Below are 22,005 nucleotides of genomic sequence, written 5' to 3'. Positions count from 1 at the left end.
GTGTCATGCTTCATGGCCAAACCCAAGCTAATACTGCTATATACAGTACATTATCCTGCTACATACTACTATATACAGTACATTATCCTGGACAATACTGCTATATACAGTACATTATCCTGGACAATACTGCTATATACAGTACATTATCCTGGACTATACTGCTATATACAGTACATTATCCTGGACTATACTGCTATATACAGTACATTATCCTGGACAATACCGTTATATACAGTTCATTATCCTGGACAATACTGCTATATACAGTACATTATCCTGGACAATACTGCTATATACAGTACATTATCCTGCACTATACTGCTATATACCGTACATTATCCTGGACAATACTGCTATATACAGTACATTATCCTGGACAATACTGCTATATACAGTACATTATCCTGGACAATACTGCTATATACAGTACATGATCCTGCACCATACTGCTATATACAGTACATTATCCTGCTATATACAATACATTATCCTGCTATATACAGTACATTATCCTGCTCCATACTGCTATATACAGTACATTATACTGCTATATACAGTACATTATCCTCTTATATACAGTACATTATCCTGCTCCATACTGATATATACAGTACATTATCCTGCTCCATACTGATATATACAGTACATTATCCTGCTCCATACTGATATATACAGTACATTATCCTGCTCCATACTACTATATACAGTACATTATCCTGCTCCATACTACTATATACAGTACATTATCCTGCACTATACTGCTATATACAGTACATTATCCTGGACCATACTGATATATACAGTACATTATCCTGCTCCATACTACTATATACAGTACATTATCCTGCACTATACTGCTATATACAGTACATTATCCTGCTATATACCGTACATTATCCCGCTATATACAGTACATTATCCTGAGGCAATTAAGCAATGATTGTCGCTGCACTACCGTGGTTTTCTTGTCTGATACCAACGTTTATTTCCTCCATTCTCTGACCGTTAAACACCATGAGGAACACAACATACAGCCGTGTTGCACTGGAATAACAATAACATACGATGACAACTTGAGAATGAATGAACACAGGGAAACATTTAACAAACGGGCCAAACAGGAAAGACTGTACTGAGGATGAAGGCTTCTTCATACTGCCAGTCACCACAATCTATATTGTCTTCAACAATGACCACAGTAAACAAATATTTTAGAAAAATATAACATTTCAAATAAATATCATACAATATAAAGCACTTTTAAGGGGAAAGGATTAACATGTCTTGAAGAAAAAACGATCTGGAAATATCTTGTTAAAAAAAAGAATCTTGTTTAAAAAAAAAATATCTTCTTTATTTCTTGTTTCCTGCAGTCATCAGGTCCTCCAGACAGGTGGCGCTGTCAAACCTGAACCCTTCTATGATCAGAGTGTCTCCGTCCTCCTCGATGCTGGCATCCCACATCCGAATCCTCTGGTCCCGCTGTCACAACACCAATAACACACATAACATGTAGCGAAATACAACAAACGGCGGCGTCATTTTATCTCATTGAAAATAGTCAAATCATTGGCTGTATGTACAATGTCACATATCCTAATAGCAGTGGATACTGGATACCCCCAGGAGATTGTTAGCCACATACAGAAGTTACTAGAACCTAAAATGTCTCTACCTTGTCCTGGTTGTCCTGCTGGTTGGAGTATTGTCTGAGCATCCTCTCAATAGCATGCATTAACCTCTGAGCCTGACTCAACACTGAAACACAGTCATAGGGGGGGGGGGATCACATCATACAACACAGAATCAACGCATTATCATCACAGAACTATTTGGACAACAGCATGGCACCATCTCCATATATCTGAATGTATTTTTTCTGCCTATTTCAAATATGAAACCGATTTCAAATATGAAACCGATTTCAAATATGAAACCGATTTCAAATATGAAAGTTCCTTCAAATATGAAACCGATTTCAAATATGAAACATTGGAATCCGATTCTGGAAACTTCCTGAATGTCGTTAAAAAACAAATGTACCATATTTGTATTTTATTTTTTTATTTAACTAGGCAAGTCAGTTAAGAACAAATTCTTATTTTCAATGACGGTCTAGGAACAGTGGGGTTAACTGCCTTGTTCAGGGGCAGAACAACAGATTTTTACCTTGTCAGCTCGGGGGTTTGAACTTGCAACCTTTCGGTTACTAGTCCAACGCTCTAACCATGTTAAAAAAAAGACAGTGGTCAGGTGACAGTATCTCAGAGACTCTATTAATGCAGTTATTCAGATGTAAGTCTACTCACAATCCTGTGGCTGGAAGTGGCTGATCTGCAGTCTCTCCTCACAGCCCATCTCCCTGACCTTAGCCACCTCCTCCATCGCCACCTCATACGACTTCCTCATAGCGCCTCGCAGGTTCCTGTATCTGGGCTATGCCGGATTTTTTTTAAATATATTTATTTTGTTTCTCAGACACAGATTAAGCCTAGTTTTGGAATTTTAAAAAAACTACATTTTTTATTAGAGATTCTCCATTGAGAGGTTTTATTCTAGTGTTAGGACCAGGCTAAATCTGTGTCTGGAAAAAAAACAGCGCAAAATGTTTAAAATGTTTTTAACTCCCTCCAAGATAGAGTATGTGTAACGTTCTTCGTCGGGCAAAAGAGAGGAGGACCAAAATGCAGCGTGATGATTATCCATTTTAATAGAATACTTGAACAAGAAACAAAAAAAACAATAAACCGACAAAATGAATGAAGACGAAACAGTCCTGTAACGTGACCACCAACACAGGAAACAGGAACAATCACCCACACCCCACAATACAAAACAGGCTACCTAAATATGGTTCCCAATCAGAGACAACGACTAACACCTGCCTCTGACTGAGAACAATATCAGGCCAAACACATTGAAACGGACAAACTAGACATACAACATAGAATGCCCACTCATATCACACCCCGACCAACCAAAACATAGAAACAGACAAACTAGACATACAACATAGAATGCCCACTCATATCACACCCTGACCAACCAAAACATAGAAACAGACAAACTAGACATACAACATAGAATGCCCACTCATATCACACCCTGACCAACCAAAACATAGAAACAGACAAACTAGACATACAACATAGAATGCCCACTCATATCACACCCCGACCAACCAAAACATAGAAACAGACAAACTAGACATACAACATAGAATGCCCACTCATATCACACCCTGACCAACCAAAACATAGAAACAGACAAACTAGACATACAACATAGAATGCCCACTCATATCACACCCCGACCAACCAAAACATAGAAACAGACAAACTAGACATACAACATAGAATGCCCACTCATATCACACCCTGACCAACCAAAACATAGAAACAGACAAACTAGACATACAACATAGAATGCACACTCATATCACACCCCGACCAACCAAAACATAGAAACAGACAAACTAGACATACAACATAGAATGCCCACTCATATCACACCCTGACCAACCAAAACATAGAAACAGACAAACTAGACATACAACATAGAATGCCCACTATATCACACCTTGACCAACCAAAACATAGAAACAAACAAACTAGACATACAACATAGAATGCCCACTCATATCACACCCCGACCAACCAAAACATAGAAACAGACAAACTAGACATACAATATAGAATGCCCACTCATATCACACCCTGACCAACCAAAACATAGAAACAGACAAACTAGACATACAACATAGAATGCCCACTCATATCACACCCCGACCAACCAAAACATAGAAACAGACAAACTAGACATACAACATAGAATGCCCACTCATATCACACCCCGACCAACCAAAACATAGAAACAAACAAACTAGACATACAACATAGAATGCCCACTCATATCACACCCTGACCAACCAAAACATAGAAACAGACAAACTAGACATACAACATAGAATGCCCACTCATATCACACCCCGACCAACCAAAACATAGAAACAGACAAACTAGACATACAACATAGAATGCCCACTCATATCACACCCTGACCAACCAAAACATAGAAACAGACAAACTAGACATACAACATAGAATGCCCACTCATATCACACCCTGACCAACCAAAACATAGAAACAGACAAACTAGACATACAACATAGAATGCCCACTCATATCACACCCCGACCAACCAAAACATAGAAACAGACAAACTAGACATACAACATAGAATGCCCACTCATATCACACCCTGACCAACCAAAACATAGAAACAGACAAACTAGACATACAACATAGAATGCCCACTCATATCACACCCTGACCAACCAAAACATAGAAACAGACAAACTAGACATACAACATAGAATGCCCACTCATATCACACCCCGACCAACCAAAACATAGAAACAGACAAACTAGACATACAACATAGAATGCCCACTCATATCACACCCTGACCAACCAAAACATAGAAACAAACAAACTATGGTCAGAGTGTGACAGTATGTCTCGTCATATCACTGAATCTTTCATCTCTATTCGCCTTCACTAAGGAACATTAAACTGGCACAGAAATGAAGCGATACATACTTTAGTGAAGGAGTTGTGGTAGAGTTCTATATGCTTGGCAGCAGCCCAGAATCTGGTATGAGGTTTCCCCAGGAACTCAACATGGTAGTGCTCCACATAACCCTCGCTGTCCAGCCTCACATACTCCTCCACGTTGGGGTCTGGACTTAGAATGGCTGGCCACCTGGAGAGAGCAGCAATGATTAGTGAACGCTTTATCTAAGGCCTAACACTGGTATGGATGAATTCAATAGAACTAACTGTAGTAGCTAAGGGACGGTTTTCATGGAACTAGATTAAACCTACTTCTAGACTAAAAATATATTTAGGCCTAGGGTTAGTGCCTGTTTTCATGGAACTAGATTAAACCTACTTCTGGACTAAACAGATATTTAGGCCTAGGGTTAGTGCCTGTTTTCATGGAACTAGATTAAACCTACTTCTGGACTAAACAGATATTTAGGCCTAGGGTTAGTGCCTGTTTTCATGGAACTAGATTAAACCTACTTCTGGACTAAACAGATATTTAGGCCTAGGGTTAGTGCCTGTTTTCATGGAACTAGATTAAACCTACTTCTGGACCTAACAGATATTTAGGCCTAGGGTTAGTGCCTGTTTTCATGGAACTAGATTAAACCTACTTCTGGACTAAACAGATATTTAGGCCTAGGGTTAGTGCCTGTTTTCATGGAACTATATTAAACATATATTTCTGGACTAAAAAGCCCTTTCAGGCCTTGATCTGCGTCCTGGAAACGGCACATAAGCACCGACTGCCAACCATCCCGTACCATGGCCAGTTACATGCTTTCACCAGCACCAGGCTCCCGACAGGCAGCCCGGAGTACACAACCTTCAGGCCATGTTCCTTGAACTGGGAGTTGTTGGGGAAAGGGCCCTGAGGGATGCTGCAGTGGCTGAACAGAGGATCTGGGTTCATATGACAGTGCCAGGACTTGCCATGGTCCAGCTCAGCCACCATTTCATCACTCTTTGGTACCAGTCTCCACTTCAGACATCTGGGAGACTTGCACTGGACCCAGGTCTTGTCTACATAGTAGGATGTTTCATCCTCATTGGCATTCAGGTCTGGAAGAAGACTCATTTTTGTTTTACAGCTGAACTGAGCGATCTTGGCTGACCTAAACAAGCAAACACAAACATGTTGGCTAGCTAGCCCATCTGATATTGTCATAGAGAAAATAAATCAGTGTCTGCGATCTATAATGTATTTGCTGAGACTATCTGCTAGCAAATATTTTTGAATATACTGAGCTACTAGCTAGACAATGAATGAATGGCCTTTGCTAATGATCCACACATTTAGATCGTCATGATTCTAGCTGGCTAACAACATTCTAGCTTTGGATTAAAAAATAATCATTCTTATTAGCACCTAGCTAACGTCCCTCTTCATTCAAGTCGCTTCAAAAATGTATTAAGAGGTAACTTACTGGCTGGCTAGCTATCTCCGAATAAATGTATTTAACTTTACACAGATTGAATCGCTAATGTGCATCACTACTACTAGCGAATTTAGCTAGCCAGCTCGCCAGTTTAGCATTTTGCTAGCTACCCGGCAAAAGGCAAAAATAATCAAGTGTCGAACTTTGCAGGGGAGATGTCAGAAGAAACCCGAGACCAGTAATGTTGTTCATGTCATAATTTTTTTGTATGAATACACATGATATTGTTTCTATAATCTCTAACCCATAGTTTGGAAGCTTTTCAAATATTATAGTATTCATCCGAGTAGTATATCTAGCTACACAACCAGGTTCATTGTTTTTTTTTAAAGTCGAGGATGACGTCGGGTCTTTTATTTTGAAAGCACATCAACCCCGGAAGTTTTTGAAAGTGACATTTCACAAGACGTTGGACGTTTCCTGGTTCATGTTTAATCACAAATGTATTTTATATCGAAAACATATCAAATAACGATTTACAACAGAGAGATCCAATTTTTTGGCATCACAGTCATCCCGTAAATTGGTAGTAAACCATGCTCGGTAGATACACAACGTGATATCGTCGAAAACAACATCAACAAAGGTAAAATAAGCTAACGCGGCTAGCTAGTATCAATTGGTCATCAGCTGGCTGCGTATTCTTGTATCGTTTAGCTGACAGATAACTGCTATAAGACTGTCATCGCAAACTGGCTCACAGTTGTAAGGTCTAGATTAGCAATTTAGCACGATAGATAACACATCAGTCTTTAGTTTGGGTTGATCCATATTGAATAATGGCCTGTCCCGAGTTGCTAACGGTAGCTAGGTATGCTAACGTCCTTCGAAATGCTGATGTTTTGATTTTTTTCCTGGTGTGGTGGAAAGGGACGTGTTTATTTTATGACAACCTGATATATTTACGAATTGTTTTTAACCGATAATAATTTATTATGGTTTTAACTAATCGTTTCAGTAATAGATAGATTAATTTCAACAAGTGTCATGACATACAACGTTGGTTTTGGTTTCTCTTTGACGCAACAGTTCCTTAGCTCTCACTTCCGTTATCGTGTAACATCGGGACACAACATCAGGAGTCTGTGTATTGGGAATACAACCAATACACAGACTCACGATGTTGTGTCCCAGAGCTGGTTATCGTGCTGTCTTGCACACGCAGCCAAGCCCAATGCAGAGCAGGTTATCGTGGTGTCTTGCACACACAGCCAAGCCCAATGCAGAGCAGGTTATCGTGGTGACTTGCACACACAGCCAAGCCCAATGCAGAGCAGGTTATCGTGGTGTCTTGCACACACAGCCAAGCCCAACGCAGAGCAGGTTATCTTGGTGTCTTGCACACACAGCCAAGCCCAATGCAGAGCAGGTTATCGTGGTGACTTGCACACACAGCCAAGCCCAATGCAGAGCAGGTTATCGTGGTGACTTGCACACACAGCCAAGCCCAATGCAGAGCAGGTTATCGTGGTGTCTTGCACACACAACCTGCTCTGCGTTGGGCTTGGCTGTGTGTGCAAGACACCACGATAACCTGCTCTGCATTGGGCTTGGCTGTGTGTGCAAGACACCAAGATAGCCAAGCCCAACGCAGAGCAGGTTATCTTGGTGTCTTGCACACACAGCCAAGCCCAATGCAGAGCAGGTTATCGTGGTGACTTGCACACACAGCCAAGCCCAATGCAGAGCAGGTTATCGTGGTGTCTTGCACACACAGCCAAGCCCAATGCAGAGCAGGTTATCGTGGTGTCTTGCACACACAGCCAAGCCCAATGCAGAGCAGGTTATCGTGGTGACTTGCACACACAGCCAAGCCCAATGCAGAGCAGGTTATCGTGGTGTCTTGCACACACAGCCAAGCCCAACGCAGAGCAGGTTATCGTGGTGTCTTGCACACACAGCCAAGCCCAATGCAGAGCAGGTTATCGTGGTGACTTGCACACACAGCCAAGCCCAATGCAGAGCAGGTTATCGTGGTGTCTTGCACACACAGCCAAGCCCAACGCAGAGCAGGTTATCTTGGTGTCTTGCACACACAGCCAAGCCCAATGCAGAGCAGGTTATCGTGGTGACTTGCACACACAGCCAAGCCCAATGCAGAGCAGGTTATCGTGGTGTCTTGCACACACAGCCAAGCCCAACGCAGCTTGTTATGGCTCAGATAAGAAAGAGAGAGGTGTTCAACCTGCTCCTCCTATTTATTTTTTATATTTTCTCTGCATTTTCAAACAGTGAGGTCAACTCATCGCTAGAATCTCAATCCTGGATTTGTAGCACGGTTGGCATTCTAAAGTTTGCTGGAAATAAATACATTTGTTCCCAAATATATTCAATTCTATGTCAAAGTCATGACTATTGTTTTGTCTTAGTTGTGTATAATTGACTCCTCGGGTCTACCTCTGCTCTCTACTAGCTAGGCCTGGCATGGAGCTTGGCATTATTGTCTTAGTTGTGTATAATTGACTCCTCGGGTCTACCTCTGCTCTCTACTAGCTAGGCCTGGCATGGAGCTTGGCATGGAGGCAGTGGAGGATGATATCTGCATTCTGAAGCATGAGACGGCGTACGGTGGAGCAGGGGAGAGCCCCGTGTCCGTGTGTGCCGGGGATGAGTCTGTAGCCTCCCACTTTGCCTTGGTCACAGCATACGAGGACATCAAGAAGAGGCTGAGAGACACGGAGAGAGAGAACACACTGCTGAGGAAGAGAGTCAAACAACTGGAAGATAAGGTACAGGATGAGGGGGCGGGGCTTCATTAAGACACAACAGTAACCACTTCGTACATGCATATCTTGATACAGTAAGTTCTCAGCAGTAGCAGTAAAATACAATTATCCTGATAGGGACATTGATTTATTTTTGGGGAACAGATAAAACCTCAAATGGTCAAAGTACATCTAGCTCAATTGTCATGGGTTGTTCGTACAGTAAAACATTGTCACTTATCAATGTGTTGAGGTAATCCTGTTCATGGAGAGGCTTGCATCATGAGATTCAACAGCTGTGTGTTGTACCCTGTGGCTGTGTGTTGTACCCTGTGGCTGTGTGTTGTACCCTGTAGCTGTGTGTTGTACCCTGTAGCTGTGTGTTGTAGCTGTGTGTTGTACCCTGTGGCTGTGTGTTTTAACCTGTAGCTGTGTGTTGTACCCTGTGGCTGTGTGTTGTAGCTGTGTGTTGTACCCGTGTGTTTTAACCTGTAGCTGTGTGTTGTACCCTGTAGCTGTACCCTGTGGCTGTGTGTTGTACCCTGTGGCTGTGTGTTGTACCCTGTGGCTGTGTGTTGTACCCTGTGGCTGTGTGTTGTACCCTGTGGCTGTGTGTTGTACCCTGTGGCTGTGTGTTGTACCCTGTGGCTGTGTGTTGTACCCTGTGGCTGTGTGTTGTAGATGTGTGTTGTACCCTGTGGCTGTGTGTTGTACCCTGCAGCTGTGTGTTGTACCCTGCAGCTGTGTGTTGTACCCTGTAGCTGTGTGTTGTACCCTGTAGCTGTGTGTTGTACCCTGTGGCTGTGTGTTGTACCCTGTGGCTGTGTGTTGTACCCTGTGGCTGTGTGTTGTACCCTGTGGCTGTGTGTTGTACCCTGTGGCTGTGTGTTGTACCCTGTGGCTGTGTGTTGTACCCTGTGGCTGTGTGTTGTACCCTGTGGCTGTGTGTTGTACCCTGTGGCTGTGTGTTGTAGATGTGTGTTGTACCCTGTGGCTGTGTGTTGTACCCTGCAGCTGTGTGTTGTACCCTGTAGCTGTGTGTTGTACCCTGTAGCTGTGTGTTGTACCCTGTGGCTGTGTGTTGTACCCTGTGGCTGTGTGTTTTGACCTGTAGCTGTCTGTAGCTGTGTGTTTTAACCTGTAGCTGTGTGTTTTGACCTGTAGCTGTCTGTAGCTGTGTGTTTTAACCTGTAGCTGTGTGTTTTAACCTGTAGCTGTGTGTTTTAACCTGTAGCTGTGAGTTTTAACCTGTAGCTGTGTGTTTTGACCTGTAGCTATCTGTAGCTGTGAGTTTTAACCTGTAGCTGTGTGTTTTGACCTGTAGCTGTCTGTAGCTGTGTGTTTTAACCTGTAGCTGTGTGTTTTAACCTGTAGCTGTGTGTTTTAACCTGTAGCTGTGTGTTTTAACCTGTAGCTGTGAGTTTTAACCTGTAGCTGTGAGTTTTAACCTGTAGCTGTCTGTAGCTGTGTGTTTTGACCTGTAGCTGTCTGTAGCTGTGTGTTTTGAACTGTAGCTGTCTGTAGCTGTGAGTTTTAACCTGTAGCTGTGAGTTTTAATCTGTAGCTGTCTGTAGCTGTGCATTTTAACCTGTAGCTGTCTGTAGCTGTGCATTTTAACCTGTAGCTGTCTGTAGCTGTGCATTTTAACCTGTAGCTGTCTGTAGCTCTGCATTTTAACCTGTAGCTGTCTGTAGCTGTGCATTTTAACCTGTAGCTGTCTGTAGCTGTGTGTTTTAACCTGTAGCTGTGCGTTTTAACCTGTAGCTGTGCGTTTTAACCTGTAGCTGTGTTGTAACCGATGTGTGGTTGTAACCTGTAGCTGTTCAGGCCTGAAGCTCCTTCCCCTGAAGGACCCCAGTACGTCAACAAGGCCTTCAGTGCCTACCGTGGCATCTACATGGAGAAGGAGGACCTGCAGCTGGAGCTTAATAAACTGGTATGTACAGTCCACTAGGTCCAGCTGGTGTGGACAGTCCACTAGGTCCAGCTGGCGTGGACAGTCCACTGGGTCCAGCTGGCGTGGACCGTCCACTGGGTCCAGCTGGCGTGGACCGTCCACTGGGTCCAGCTGGCGTGGACCGTCCACTGGGTCCAGCTGGTCCGTATCTCTTCCTGTCTTTATCCTGTCTCTTTGTAACTGTCTCTCCTCCTCTCTCCTTCACTGACTCTTCATCTTTTACTCTTCATCATATCTCTCTTTTTTTTACTGTGTTTCTCTAGAAGAGGGAGAAGAGTGAGTCTGAGAGGCTCCTGAATGAGCAGCTGCAGGCCAAAGAGATAGAGCTGCTGCAGTTAAAGACTGAGATGGAGACCAGCCAAGGTACTGTAATGACCAGGGACTTAACCTCAGCCAAGGTACTGTAATGACCAGGGACTTAACCTCAGCCAAGGTACTGTAATGACCAGGGACTTAACCTCAGCCAAGGTACTGTAATGATCAGGGACTTAACCTCAGCCAAGGTACTGTAATGATCAGGGACTTAACCTCAGCCAAGGGACTTAACCTCAGCCAAGGTACTGTAATGACCAGGGACTTAACCTCAGCCAAGGGACTTAACCTCAGCCAAGGGACTGTAATGACCAGGGACTTAACCTCAGCCAAGGGACTTAACCTCAGCCAAGGGACTTAACCTCAGCCAAGGGACTTAACCTCAGCCAAGGGACTTAACCTCAGCCAAGGGACTTAACCTCAGCCAAGGTACTGTAATGACCAGGGACTTAACCTCAGCCAAGGGACTTAACCTCAGCCAAGGGACTTAACCTCAGCCAAGGTACTGTAATGACCAGGGACTTAACCTCAGCCAAGGGACTTAACCTCAGCCAAGGGACTTAACCTCAGCCAAGGTACTGTAATGACCAGGGACTTAACCTCAGCCAAGGTACTGTAATGACCAGGGACTTAACCTCAGCCAAGGGACTGTAATGACCAGGGACTTAACCTCAGCCAAGGTACTGTAATGACCAGGGACTTAACCTCAGCCAAGGGACTGTAATGACCAGGGACTTAACCTCAGCCAAGGGACTTAACCTCAGCCAAGGTACTGTAATGACCAGGGACTTAACCTCAGCCAAGGTACTGTAATGACCAGGGACTTAACCTCAGCCAAGGTACTGTAATGACCAGGGACTTAACCTCAGCCAAGGGACTTAACCTCAGCCAAGGTACTGTAATGACCAGGGACTTAACCTCAGCCAAGGGACTTAACCTCAGCCAAGGTACTGTAATGACCAGGGACTTAACCTCAGCCAAGGGACTTAACCTCAGCCAAGGGACTGTAATGACCAGGGACTTAACCTCAGCCAAGGGACTGTAATGACCAGGGACTTAACCTCAGCCAAGGTACTGTAATGACCAGGGACTTAACCTCAGCCAAGGTACTGTAATGACCAGGGACTTAACCTCAGCCAAGGTACTGTAATGATCAGGGACTTAACCTCAGCCAAGGTACTGTAATGACCAGGGACTTAACCTCAGCCAAGGGACTTAACCTCAGCCAAGGGACTTAACCTCAGCCAAGGGACTTAACCTCAGCCAAGGGACTTAACCTCAGCCAAGGGACTTAACCTCAGCCAAGGTACTGTAATGACCAGGGACTTAACCTCAGCCAAGGGACTGTAATGATCAGGGACTTAACCTCAGCCAAGGGACTTAACCTCAGCCAAGGTACTGTAATGACCAGGGACTTAACCTCAGCCAAGGGACTTAACCTCAGCCAAGGGACTTAACCTCAGCCAAGGTACTGTAATGACCAGGGACTTAACCTCAGCCAAGGTACTGTAATGACCAGGGACTTAACCTCAGCCAAGGGACTGTAATGACCAGGGACTTAACCTCAGCCAAGGTACTGTAATGACCAGGGACTTAACCTCAGCCAAGGGACTGTAATGACCAGGGACTTAACCTCAGCCAAGGGACTTAACCTCAGCCAAGGTACTGTAATGACCAGGGACTTAACCTCAGCCAAGGTACTGTAATGACCAGGGACTTAACCTCAGCCAAGGTACTGTAATGACCAGGGACTTAACCTCAGCCAAGGGACTTAACCTCAGCCAAGGTACTGTAATGACCAGGGACTTAACCTCAGCCAAGGGACTTAACCTCAGCCAAGGTACTGTAATGACCAGGGACTTAACCTCAGCCAAGGGACTTAACCTCAGCCAAGGGACTGTAATGACCAGGGACTTAACCTCAGCCAAGGGACTGTAATGACCAGGGACTTAACCTCAGCCAAGGTACTGTAATGACCAGGGACTTAACCTCAGCCAAGGTACTGTAATGACCAGGGACTTAACCTCAGCCAAGGTACTGTAATGACCAGGGACTTAACCTCAGCCAAGGTACTGTAATGACCAGGGACTTAACCTCAGCCAAGGTACTGTAATGATCAGGGACTTAACCTCAGCCAAGGTACTGTAATGACCAGGGACTTAACCTCAGCCAAGGGACTTAACCTCAGCCAAGGGACTGTAATGACCAGGGACTTAACCTCAGCCAAGGGACTTAACCTCAGCCAAGGGACTTAACCTCAGCCAAGGGACTTAACCTCAGCCAAGGTACTGTAATGACCAGGGACTTAACCTCAGCCAAGGGACTTAACCTCAGCCAAGGGACTTAACCTCAGCCAAGGTACTGTAATGACCAGGGACTTAACCTCAGCCAAGGTACTGTAATGACCAGGGACTTAACCTCAGCCAAGGGACTGTAATGACCAGGGACTTAACCTCAGCCAAGGTACTGTAATGACCAGGGACTTAACCTCAGCCAAGGGACTGTAATGACCAGGGACTTAACCTCAGCCAAGGGACTGTAATGACCAGGGACTTAACCTCAGCCAAGGTACTGTAATGATCAGGGACTTAACCTCAGCCAAGGGACTTAACCTCAGCCAAGGTACTGTAATGACCAGGGACTTAACCTCAGCCAAGGGACTTAACCTCAGCCAAGGGACTGTAATGACCAGGGACTTAACCTCAGCCAAGGGACTGTAATGACCAGGGACTTAACCTCAGCCAAGGGACTTAACCTCAGCCAAGGGACTGTAATGACCAGGGACTTAACCTCAGCCAAGGTACTGTAATGACCAGGGACTTAACCTCAGCCAAGGGACTGTAATGACCAGGGACTTAACCTCAGCCAAGGGACTTAACCTCAGCCAAGGGACTTAACCTCAGCCAAGGTACTGTAATGACCAGGGACTTAACCTCAGCCAAGGGACTTAACCTCAGCCAAGGTACTGTAATGACCAGGGACTTAACCTCAGCCAAGGTACTGTAATGATCAGGGACTTAACCTCAGCCAAGGTACTGTAATGACCAGGGACTTAACCTCAGCCAAGGTACTGTAATGATCAGGGACTTAACCTCAGCCAAGGTACTGTAATGACCAGGGACTTAACCTCAGCCAAGGGACTGTAATGATCCGGGACTTAACCTCAGCCAAGGGACTGTAATGATCAGGGACTTAACCTCAGCCAAGGGACTTAACCTCAGCCAAGGGACTGTAATGACCAGGGACTTAACCTCAGCCAAGGTACTGTAATGACCAGGGACTTAACCTCAGCCAAGGGACTTAACCTCAGCCAAGGTACTGTAATGATCAGGGACTTAACCTCAGCCAAGGTACTGTAATGACCAGGGACTTAACCTCAGCCAAGGGACTTAACCTCAGCCAAGGGACTGTAATGATCAGGGACTTAACCTCAGCCAAGGTACTGTAATGACCAGGGACTTAACCTCAGCCAAGGGACTTAACCTCAGCCAAGGGACTTAACCTCAGCCAAGGGACTTAACCTCAGCCAAGGTACTGTAATGACCAGGGACTTAACCTCAGCCAAGGGACTTAACCTCAGCCAAGGGACTTAACCTCAGCCAAGGTACTGTAATGACCAGGGACTTAACCTCAGCCAAGGGACTTAACCTCAGCCAAGGGACTTAACCTCAGCCAAGGTACTGTAATGACCAGGGACTTAACCTCCGCCAAGGTACTGTAATGACCAGGGACTTAACCTCAGCCAAGGGACTGTAATGACCAGGGACTTAACCTCAGCCAAGGTACTGTAATGACCAGGGACTTAACCTCAGCCAAGGGACTGTAATGACCAGGGACTTAACCTCAGCCAAGGTACTGTAATGATCAGGGACTTAACCTCAGCCAAGGGACTTAACCTCAGCCAAGGTACTGTAATGACCAGGGACTTAACCTCAGCCAAGGGACTTAACCTCAGCCAAGGGACTGTAATGACCAGGGACTTAACCTCAGCCAAGGGACTTAACCTCAGCCAAGGGACTGTAATGACCAGGGACTTAACCTCAGCCAAGGTACTGTAATGACCAGGGACTTAACCTCAGCCAAGGGACTGTAATGACCAGGGACTTAACCTCAGCCAAGGGACTTAACCTCAGCCAAGGGACTTAACCTCAGCCAAGGTACTGTAATGACCAGGGACTTAACCTCAGCCAAGGGACTTAACCTCAGCCAAGGTACTGTAATGACCAGGGACTTAACCTCAGCCAAGGTACTGTAATGATCAGGGACTTAACCTCAGCCAAGGTACTGTAATGACCAGGGACTTAACCTCAGCCAAGGTACTGTAATGATCAGGGACTTAACCTCAGCCAAGGTACTGTAATGACCAGGGACTTAACCTCAGCCAAGGGACTGTAATGATCAGGGACTTAACCTCAGCCAAGGGACTGTAATGATCAGGGACTTAACCTCAGCCAAGGGACTTAACCTCAGCCAAGGGACTTAACCTCAGCCAAGGTACTGTAATGACCAGGGACTTAACCTCAGCCAAGGGACTTAACCTCAGCCAAGGTACTGTAATGATCAGGGACTTAACCTCAGCCAAGGTACTGTAATGACCAGGGACTTAACCTCAGCCAAGGGACTTAACCTCAGCCAAGGGACTTAACCTCAGCCAAGGGACTTAACCTCAGCCAAGGTACTGTAATGACCAGGGACTTAACCTCAGCCAAGGGACTTAACCTCAGCCAAGGGACTTAACCTCAGCCAAGGTACTGTAATGACCAGGGACTTAACCTCAGCCAAGGGACTTAACCTCAGCCAAGGGACTTAACCTCAGCCAAGGTACTGTAATGACCAGGGACTTAACCTCCGCCAAGGTACTGTAATGACCAGGGACTTAACCTCAGCCAAGGGACTGTAATGACCAGGGACTTAACCTCAGCCAAGGTACTGTAATGACCAGGGACTTAACCTCAGCCAAGGGACTGTAATGACCAGGGACTTAACCTCAGCCAAGGTACTGTAATGATCAGGGACTTAACCTCAGCCAAGGGACTTAACCTCAGCCAAGGTACTGTAATGACCAGGGACTTAACCTCAGCCAAGGGACTTAACCTCAGCCAAGGGACTGTAATGACCAGGGACTTAACCTCAGCCAAGGGACTTAACCTCAGCCAAGGGACTGTAATGACCAGGGACTTAACCTCAGCCAAGGTACTGTAATGACCAGGGACTTAACCTCAGCCAAGGGACTGTAATGACCAGGGACTTAACCTCAGCCAAGGGACTTAACCTCAGCCAAGGGACTTAACCTCAGCCAAGGTACTGTAATGACCAGGGACTTAACCTCAGCCAAGGGACTTAACCTCAGCCAAGGTACTGTAATGACCAGGGACTTAACCTCAGCCAAGGTACTGTAATGATCAGGGACTTAACCTCAGCCAAGGTACTGTAATGACCAGGGACTTAACCTCAGCCAAGGTACTGTAATGATCAGGGACTTAACCTCAGCCAAGGTACTGTAATGACCAGGGACTTAACCTCAGCCAAGGGACTGTAATGATCAGGGACTTAACCTCAGCCAAGGGACTGTAATGATCAGGGACTTAACCTCAGCCAAGGGACTTAACCTCAGCCAAGGGACTTAACCTCAGCCAAGGTACTGTAATGACCAGGGACTTAACCTCAGCCAAGGGACTTAACCTCAGCCAAGGTACTGTAATGATCAGGGACTTAACCTCAGCCAAGGTACTGTAATGACCAGGGACTTAACCTCAGCCAAGGGACTTAACCTCAGCCAAGGGACTGTAATGATCAGGGACTTAACCTCAGCCAAGGTACTGTAATGACCAGGGACTTAACCTCAGCCAAGGGACTTAACCTCAGCCAAGGTACTGTAATGATCAGGGACTTAACCTCAGCCAAGGGACTGTAATGACCAGGGACTTAACCTCAGCCAAGGGACTTAACCTCAGCCAAGGTACTGTAATGATCAGGGACTTAACCTCAGCCAAGGTACTGTAATGATCAGGGACTTAACCTCAGCCAAGGGACTGTAATGACCAGGGACTTAACCTCAGCCAAGGGACTTAACCTCAGCCAAGGTACTGTAATGACCAGGGACTTAACCTCAGCCAAGGGACTTAACCTCAGCCAAGGTACTGTAATGACCAGGGACTTAACCTCAGCCAAGGTACTGTAATGATCAGGGACTTAACCTCAGCCAAGGGACTTAACCTCAGCCAAGGGACTTAACCTCAGCCAAGGGACTTAACCTCAGCCAAGGGACTTAACCTCAGCCAAGGGACTGTAATGACCAGGGACTTAACCTCAGCCAAGGGACTTAACCTCAGCCAAGGGACTTAACCTCAGCCAAGGGACTTAACCTCAGCCAAGGGACTGTAATGACCAGGGACTTAACCTCAGCCAAGGTACTGTAATGACCAGGGACTTAACCTCAGCCAAGGTACTGTAATGACCAGGGACTTAACCTCAGCCAAGGGACTTAACCTCAGCCAAGGGACTTAACCTCAGCCAAGGGACTGTAATGACCAGGGACTTAACCTCAGCCAAGGGACTGTAATGACCAGGGACTTAACCTCAGCCAAGGTACTGTAATGACCAGGGACTTAACCTCAGCCAAGGTACTGTAATGACCAGGGACTTAACCTCAGCCAAGGGACTTAACCTCAGCCAAGGGACTGTAATGACCAGGGACTTAACCTCAGCCAAGGGACTTAACCTCAGCCAAGGGACTTAACCTCAGCCAAGGGACTTAACCTCAGCCAAGGGACTGTAATGACCAGGGACTTAACCTCAGCCAAGGTACTGTAATGACCAGGGACTTAACCTCAGCCAAGGTACTGTAATGACCAGGGACTTAACCTCAGCCAAGGGACTTAACCTCAGCCAAGGGACTTAACCTCAGCCAAGGGACTTAACCTCAGCCAAGGGACTGTAATGACCAGGGACTTAACCTCAGCCAAGGGACTGTAATGACCAGGGACTTAACCTCAGCCAAGGTACTGTAATGACCAGGGACTTAACCTCAGCCAAGGTACTGTAATGACCAGGGACTTAACCTCAGCCAAGGTACTGTAATGACCAGGGACTTAACCTCAGCCAAGGGACTTAACCTCAGCCAAGGTACTGTAATGATCAGGGACTTAACCTCAGCCAAGGGACTTAACCTCAGCCAAGGGACTTAACCTCAGCCAAGGGACTTAACCTCAGCCAAGGGACTTAACCTCAGCCAAGGGACTTAACCTCAGCCAAGGGATTTAACCTCAGCCAAGGGACTTAACCTCAGCCAAGGGACAGTATCATTACCAGGTTTTCCCCTTAGTCTCACCAACAGACTGACATGCGGTGTCATCCTGACCAGGCAGGGACTTTCCATTTACGCTCAGCCAAGGTGTAATGACCAGGATTGTCCCTAATGTCCAGCTAAGGGACAGTTAATGCCCATGACTTTTCACTGAGTCTAGACGCTCAAATCCCAACGTGCCCACTATCCCACAGACAAGCTAGAGTGTTCAACCTTCTCTACCCTGATGTTCAATGTTTCTCCCAGACAAGCTAGTGTTCATTGTTCAACCTTCTCTACCCTGATGTTCAATGTCTCTCCCAGACAAGCTAGAGTGTTCATTGTTCAACCTTCTCTACCCTGATGTTCAATGTCTCTCCCAGACAAGCTAGAGTGTTCATTGTTCAACCTTCTCTACCCTGATGTTCAATGTCTCTCCCAGACAAGCTAGAGTATTCATTGTTCAACCCTCTACCCTGATGTTCAACGTTTCTAGAGCGTTACAGAAGTAGAAGGGGACTGATGTCACATGACCCAGAAGTGACAACGTTGTATTCTAACCGTATGTGTTCTCTCTCTCCATAGTGATGAAGTCTCTAACCAGTACTCAGGACTACTGGCAGGTGGACAGGATCAACAGTGAACTGAAGATGCATACTCTGCAGGAGGAGTTGGAGAGGATGACTCTGGAGAAGAACCGACTGCAGGAACACTGTGGGGTAAGACTATGGGGATATAGAACTAGTGTGAAGGTCTGTTGACCCAAAACCCCGGTGAAGGTCTGTTGACCCAGAAACCCAGTGAAGGTCTGTTGACCCAGAAACTCAGTGAAGGTCTGTTGACCCAAAAACCCAGTGAAGGTCTGTTGACCCAAAAACCCAGTGAAGGTCTGTTGACCCAAAAACCCAGTGAAGGTCTGTTGACCCAAAAACCCAGTGAAGGTCTGTTGACCCAGAAACCCAGTGAAGGTCTGTTGACCCAAAAACCCGGTTGAAGGTCTGTTGACCCCAAAAACCCGGGTGAAGGTCTGTTGACCCAGAAACCCGGGTGAAGGTCTGTTGACCCAGAAACCCAGTGAAGGTCTGTTGACCCAAAAACCCGGTTGAAGGTCTGTTGACCCCCAAAAACCCAGTGAAGGACTGTTGACCCCAAAATACCCAGTGAAGGTCTGTTGACCCAGAAACCCAGTGAAGGTCTGTTGACCCAGAAACCCGGTTGAAGGTCTGTTGACCCCAAAAACCTGGGCGAAGGTCTGTTGACCCAAAAACCTGGTTGAAGGTCTGTTGACCCCAAAAACCCGGGTGAAGGTCTGTTGACCCCAAAAACCCGGGTGAAGGTCTGTTGACCCCAAAAACCCGGGTGAAGGTCTGTTGACCCCAAAAACCCGGGTGAAGGTCTATTGATCCAAAACCCTGGTGAAGGTCTGTTGATCCAAAACCCTGGTGAAGGTCTGTTGATCCAAAACCCTGGTGAAGGTCTGTTGACCCAAAAACCCTGGTGAAGGTCTGTTGACCCAAAAACCCGGTGAAGGTCTGTTGACCCAGAAACCTTTGTTTGAGGTCCATGAACACACATTGTGGATCAACCAGAATGCCGGTGTAGTTTGCCAGGCTTTCTTTTCCAGACATGGTCTGTGAACTACGCTCATATTCTAGGGTTTAATTTATAACTCTTTTGATGACCTCCTCTTCCTAGGATTCTTCTGGAACTGACTGTGACCAGAATCACGTGGAGTCCAACCCCAGGTATGTCCTTCATCTCCTCAGAACTACTTCTTCAGGTTTGACACCAGGGGGGAAAGATCTCCCTAAATAAATTGAAGCAGAATTTAGCCCCATTTGAAACACCTGTCATAGTGTAGATGCCATACATACGTCTGCCACCAGGTGGAGACAAAGCATTGTATACCTCAGAGCCGGGAAAATCTATGTCTGTAGTTTACCTAGCAACAGGGTTGACTTTCAATAAGAAACTCATCTGAGTACTGGGACATGCCACTCAGATAGAAGGATCGTACTAGAATAGACTAGGATGCATGCCACTCAGATAGACGGATCGTACTAGGATGCATGCCACTCAGATAGACGGATCGTACTAGAATAGACTAGGATGCATGCCACTCAGATAGAAGGATCGTACTAGAATAGACTAGGATGCATGCCACTCAGATAGATGGATCGTACTAGAATAGACTAGGATGCATACCACTCAGATAGACGGATCGTCTCCACCTCCACCTACATGTACATCTTATCTCAACTACCTGGTACCCCTGACTCTGTACTGGTACTCCTTGTATATAGTCTCATTACTACCTGGTACCCCTGCACAGTGACTCTGTACTCCTTGTATATAGTCTCATTACTACCTGGTACCCCTGCACAGTGACTCTGTACTCCTTGTATATAGTCTCATTACTACCTGGTACCCCTGCACAGTGACTCTGTACTGGTACTCCTTGTATATAGTCTCATTACTACCTGGTACCCCTGCACAGTGACTGGTACTCCTTGTATATAGTCTCATTACTACCTGGTACCCCTGCACAGTGACTCTACTCCTTGTATATAGTCTCATTACTACCTGGTACCCCTGCACAGTGACTCTGTACTGGTACTCCTTGTATATAGTCTCATTACTACCTGGTACCCCTGCACAGTGACTGGTACTCCTTGTATATAGTCTCATTACTACCTGGTACCCCTGCACAGTGACTCTGTACTCCTTGTATATAGTCTCATTACTACCTGGTACCCCTGCACCGTGACTCTGTACTCCTTGTATATAGTCTCATTACTACCTGGTACCCCTGCACAGTGACTCTGTACTCCTTGTATATAGTCTCATTACTACCTGGTACCCCTGCACAGTGACTGGTACTCCTTGTATATAGTCTCATTACTACCTGGTACCCCTGCACAGTGACTCTGTACTCCTTGTATATAGTCTCATTACTACCTGGTACCCCTGCACAGTGACTGGTACTCCTTGTATATAGTCTCATTAATACCTGGTACCCCTGCACATTGACTCTGTACTGGTACTCCTTGTATATAGTCTCATTACTACCTGGTACCCCTGCACAGTGACTCTGTACTCCTTGTATATAGTCTCATTACTACCTGGTACCCCTGACTCTGTACTGGTACTCCTTGTATATAGTCTCATTACTACCTGGTACCCCTGCACAGTGACTCTGTACTGGTACTCCTTGTATATAGTCTCATTACTACCTGGTACCCCTGCACAGTGACTCTGTACTGGTACTCCTTGTATATAGTCTCATTACTACCTGGTACCCCTGCACAGTGACTCTGTACTGGTACTCCTTGTATATAGTCTCATTACTACCTGGTACCCCTGCACAGTGACTCTGTACTGGTACTCCTTGTATATAGTCTCATTACTACCTGGTACCCCTGCACCGTGACTCTGTACTCCTTGTATATAGTCTCATTACTACCTGGTACCCCTGACTCTGTACTGGTACTCCTTGTATATAGTCTCATTACTACCTGGTACCCCTGCACAGTGACTCTGTACTCCTTGTATATAGTCTCATTACTACCTGGTACCCCTGCACAGTGACTGGTACTCCTTGTATATAGTCTCATTACTACCTGGTACCCCTGCACAGTGACTGGTACTCCTTGTATATAGTCTCATTACTACCTGGTACCCCTGCACCGTGACTCTG

The 22,005-nt window shown here is 45.9% G+C and overlaps 3 protein-coding genes across 4 annotated transcripts in view; 2 read left to right on the top strand and 1 right to left on the bottom strand.

Moving 5' to 3' along the window:
- Positions 1–963: 963 nt before the first annotated feature.
- Positions 964–6,173, bottom strand: LOC109887244 (zinc finger CW-type PWWP domain protein 2). The gene is made up of 6 exons (XM_020478690.2): positions 6,038–6,173; positions 5,375–5,725; positions 4,605–4,767; positions 2,313–2,439; positions 1,679–1,761; positions 964–1,485 (listed from the first exon to the last, which is right to left on the bottom strand). Exons 2-6 carry the CDS (start codon positions 5,686–5,688, stop codon positions 1,357–1,359), a joined length of 816 nt encoding a protein of 271 aa, XP_020334279.2. The 5' UTR covers positions 5,689–5,725; positions 6,038–6,173; the 3' UTR covers positions 964–1,356.
- A 259-nt stretch (positions 6,174–6,432) lies between these two features.
- Positions 6,433–22,005, top strand: part of LOC116370991 (5-azacytidine-induced protein 2-like) — a 52,033-nt gene continuing 36,460 nt past the window's right edge. The window contains exons 1-6 of one of the 2 annotated variants that reach the window (XM_031819928.1): positions 6,433–6,635; positions 8,547–8,778; positions 10,574–10,690; positions 10,975–11,074; positions 18,894–19,027; positions 20,004–20,053. In XM_031819928.1, the coding sequence (XP_031675788.1) occupies positions 8,554–8,778; positions 10,574–10,690; positions 10,975–11,074; positions 18,894–19,027; positions 20,004–20,053 (626 nt within the window). In that variant the 5' untranslated portion in view covers positions 6,433–6,635; positions 8,547–8,553. Of the gene's footprint in view, positions 6,636–8,542; positions 8,779–10,573; positions 10,691–10,974; positions 11,075–18,893; positions 19,028–20,003; positions 20,054–22,005 lie in introns of both variants that reach the window. The other variant, XM_031819927.1, reaches the window with a different exon arrangement.
- LOC116370992 (uncharacterized) lies at positions 6,653–8,440 on the top strand. The gene is made up of 2 exons (XM_031819929.1): positions 6,653–7,510; positions 7,649–8,440. Exons 1-2 carry the CDS (start codon positions 7,170–7,172, stop codon positions 8,430–8,432), a joined length of 1,125 nt encoding a protein of 374 aa, XP_031675789.1. The 5' UTR covers positions 6,653–7,169; the 3' UTR covers positions 8,433–8,440.

The sequence above is a fragment of the Oncorhynchus kisutch genome, unplaced genomic scaffold (genome assembly GCF_002021735.2).
Source record: "Oncorhynchus kisutch isolate 150728-3 unplaced genomic scaffold, Okis_V2 scaffold2879, whole genome shotgun sequence".
NCBI classification, from domain to species: Eukaryota; Metazoa; Chordata; class Actinopteri; order Salmoniformes; family Salmonidae; genus Oncorhynchus; species Oncorhynchus kisutch.
The sequence above is the reverse complement of the archived record's forward strand: the minus strand, read 5'-3'. Positions and strand labels throughout refer to the sequence as shown.

What these genes read in the sequence shown, in the direction of transcription:
- LOC109887244 (XM_020478690.2), bottom strand. Translation starts at nt 5,688, where the DNA reads ATGAGTCTTCTTCCAGACCTGAATGCCAATGAGGATGAAACATCCTAC. An exon ending in ACCACAACTCCTTCACTAAA is followed by an intron (nt 2,440 to 4,604) that starts GTATGTATCGCT and finishes AATCCGGCATAG; the next exon opens with CCCAGATACAGGAACCTGCG. An exon ending in CCACTTCCAGCCACAGGATT is followed by an intron (nt 1,762 to 2,312) that starts GTGAGTAGACTT and finishes ACTGTGTTTCAG; the next exon opens with TGTTGAGTCAGGCTCAGAGG.
- LOC116370992 (XM_031819929.1), top strand. Translation starts at nt 7,170, where the DNA reads ATGTTGTGTCCCAGAGCTGGTTATCGTGCTGTCTTGCACACGCAGCCA. An exon ending in CCAAGCCCAATGCAGAGCAG is followed by an intron (nt 7,511 to 7,648) that starts GTTATCGTGGTG and finishes AACGCAGAGCAG; the next exon opens with GTTATCTTGGTGTCTTGCAC.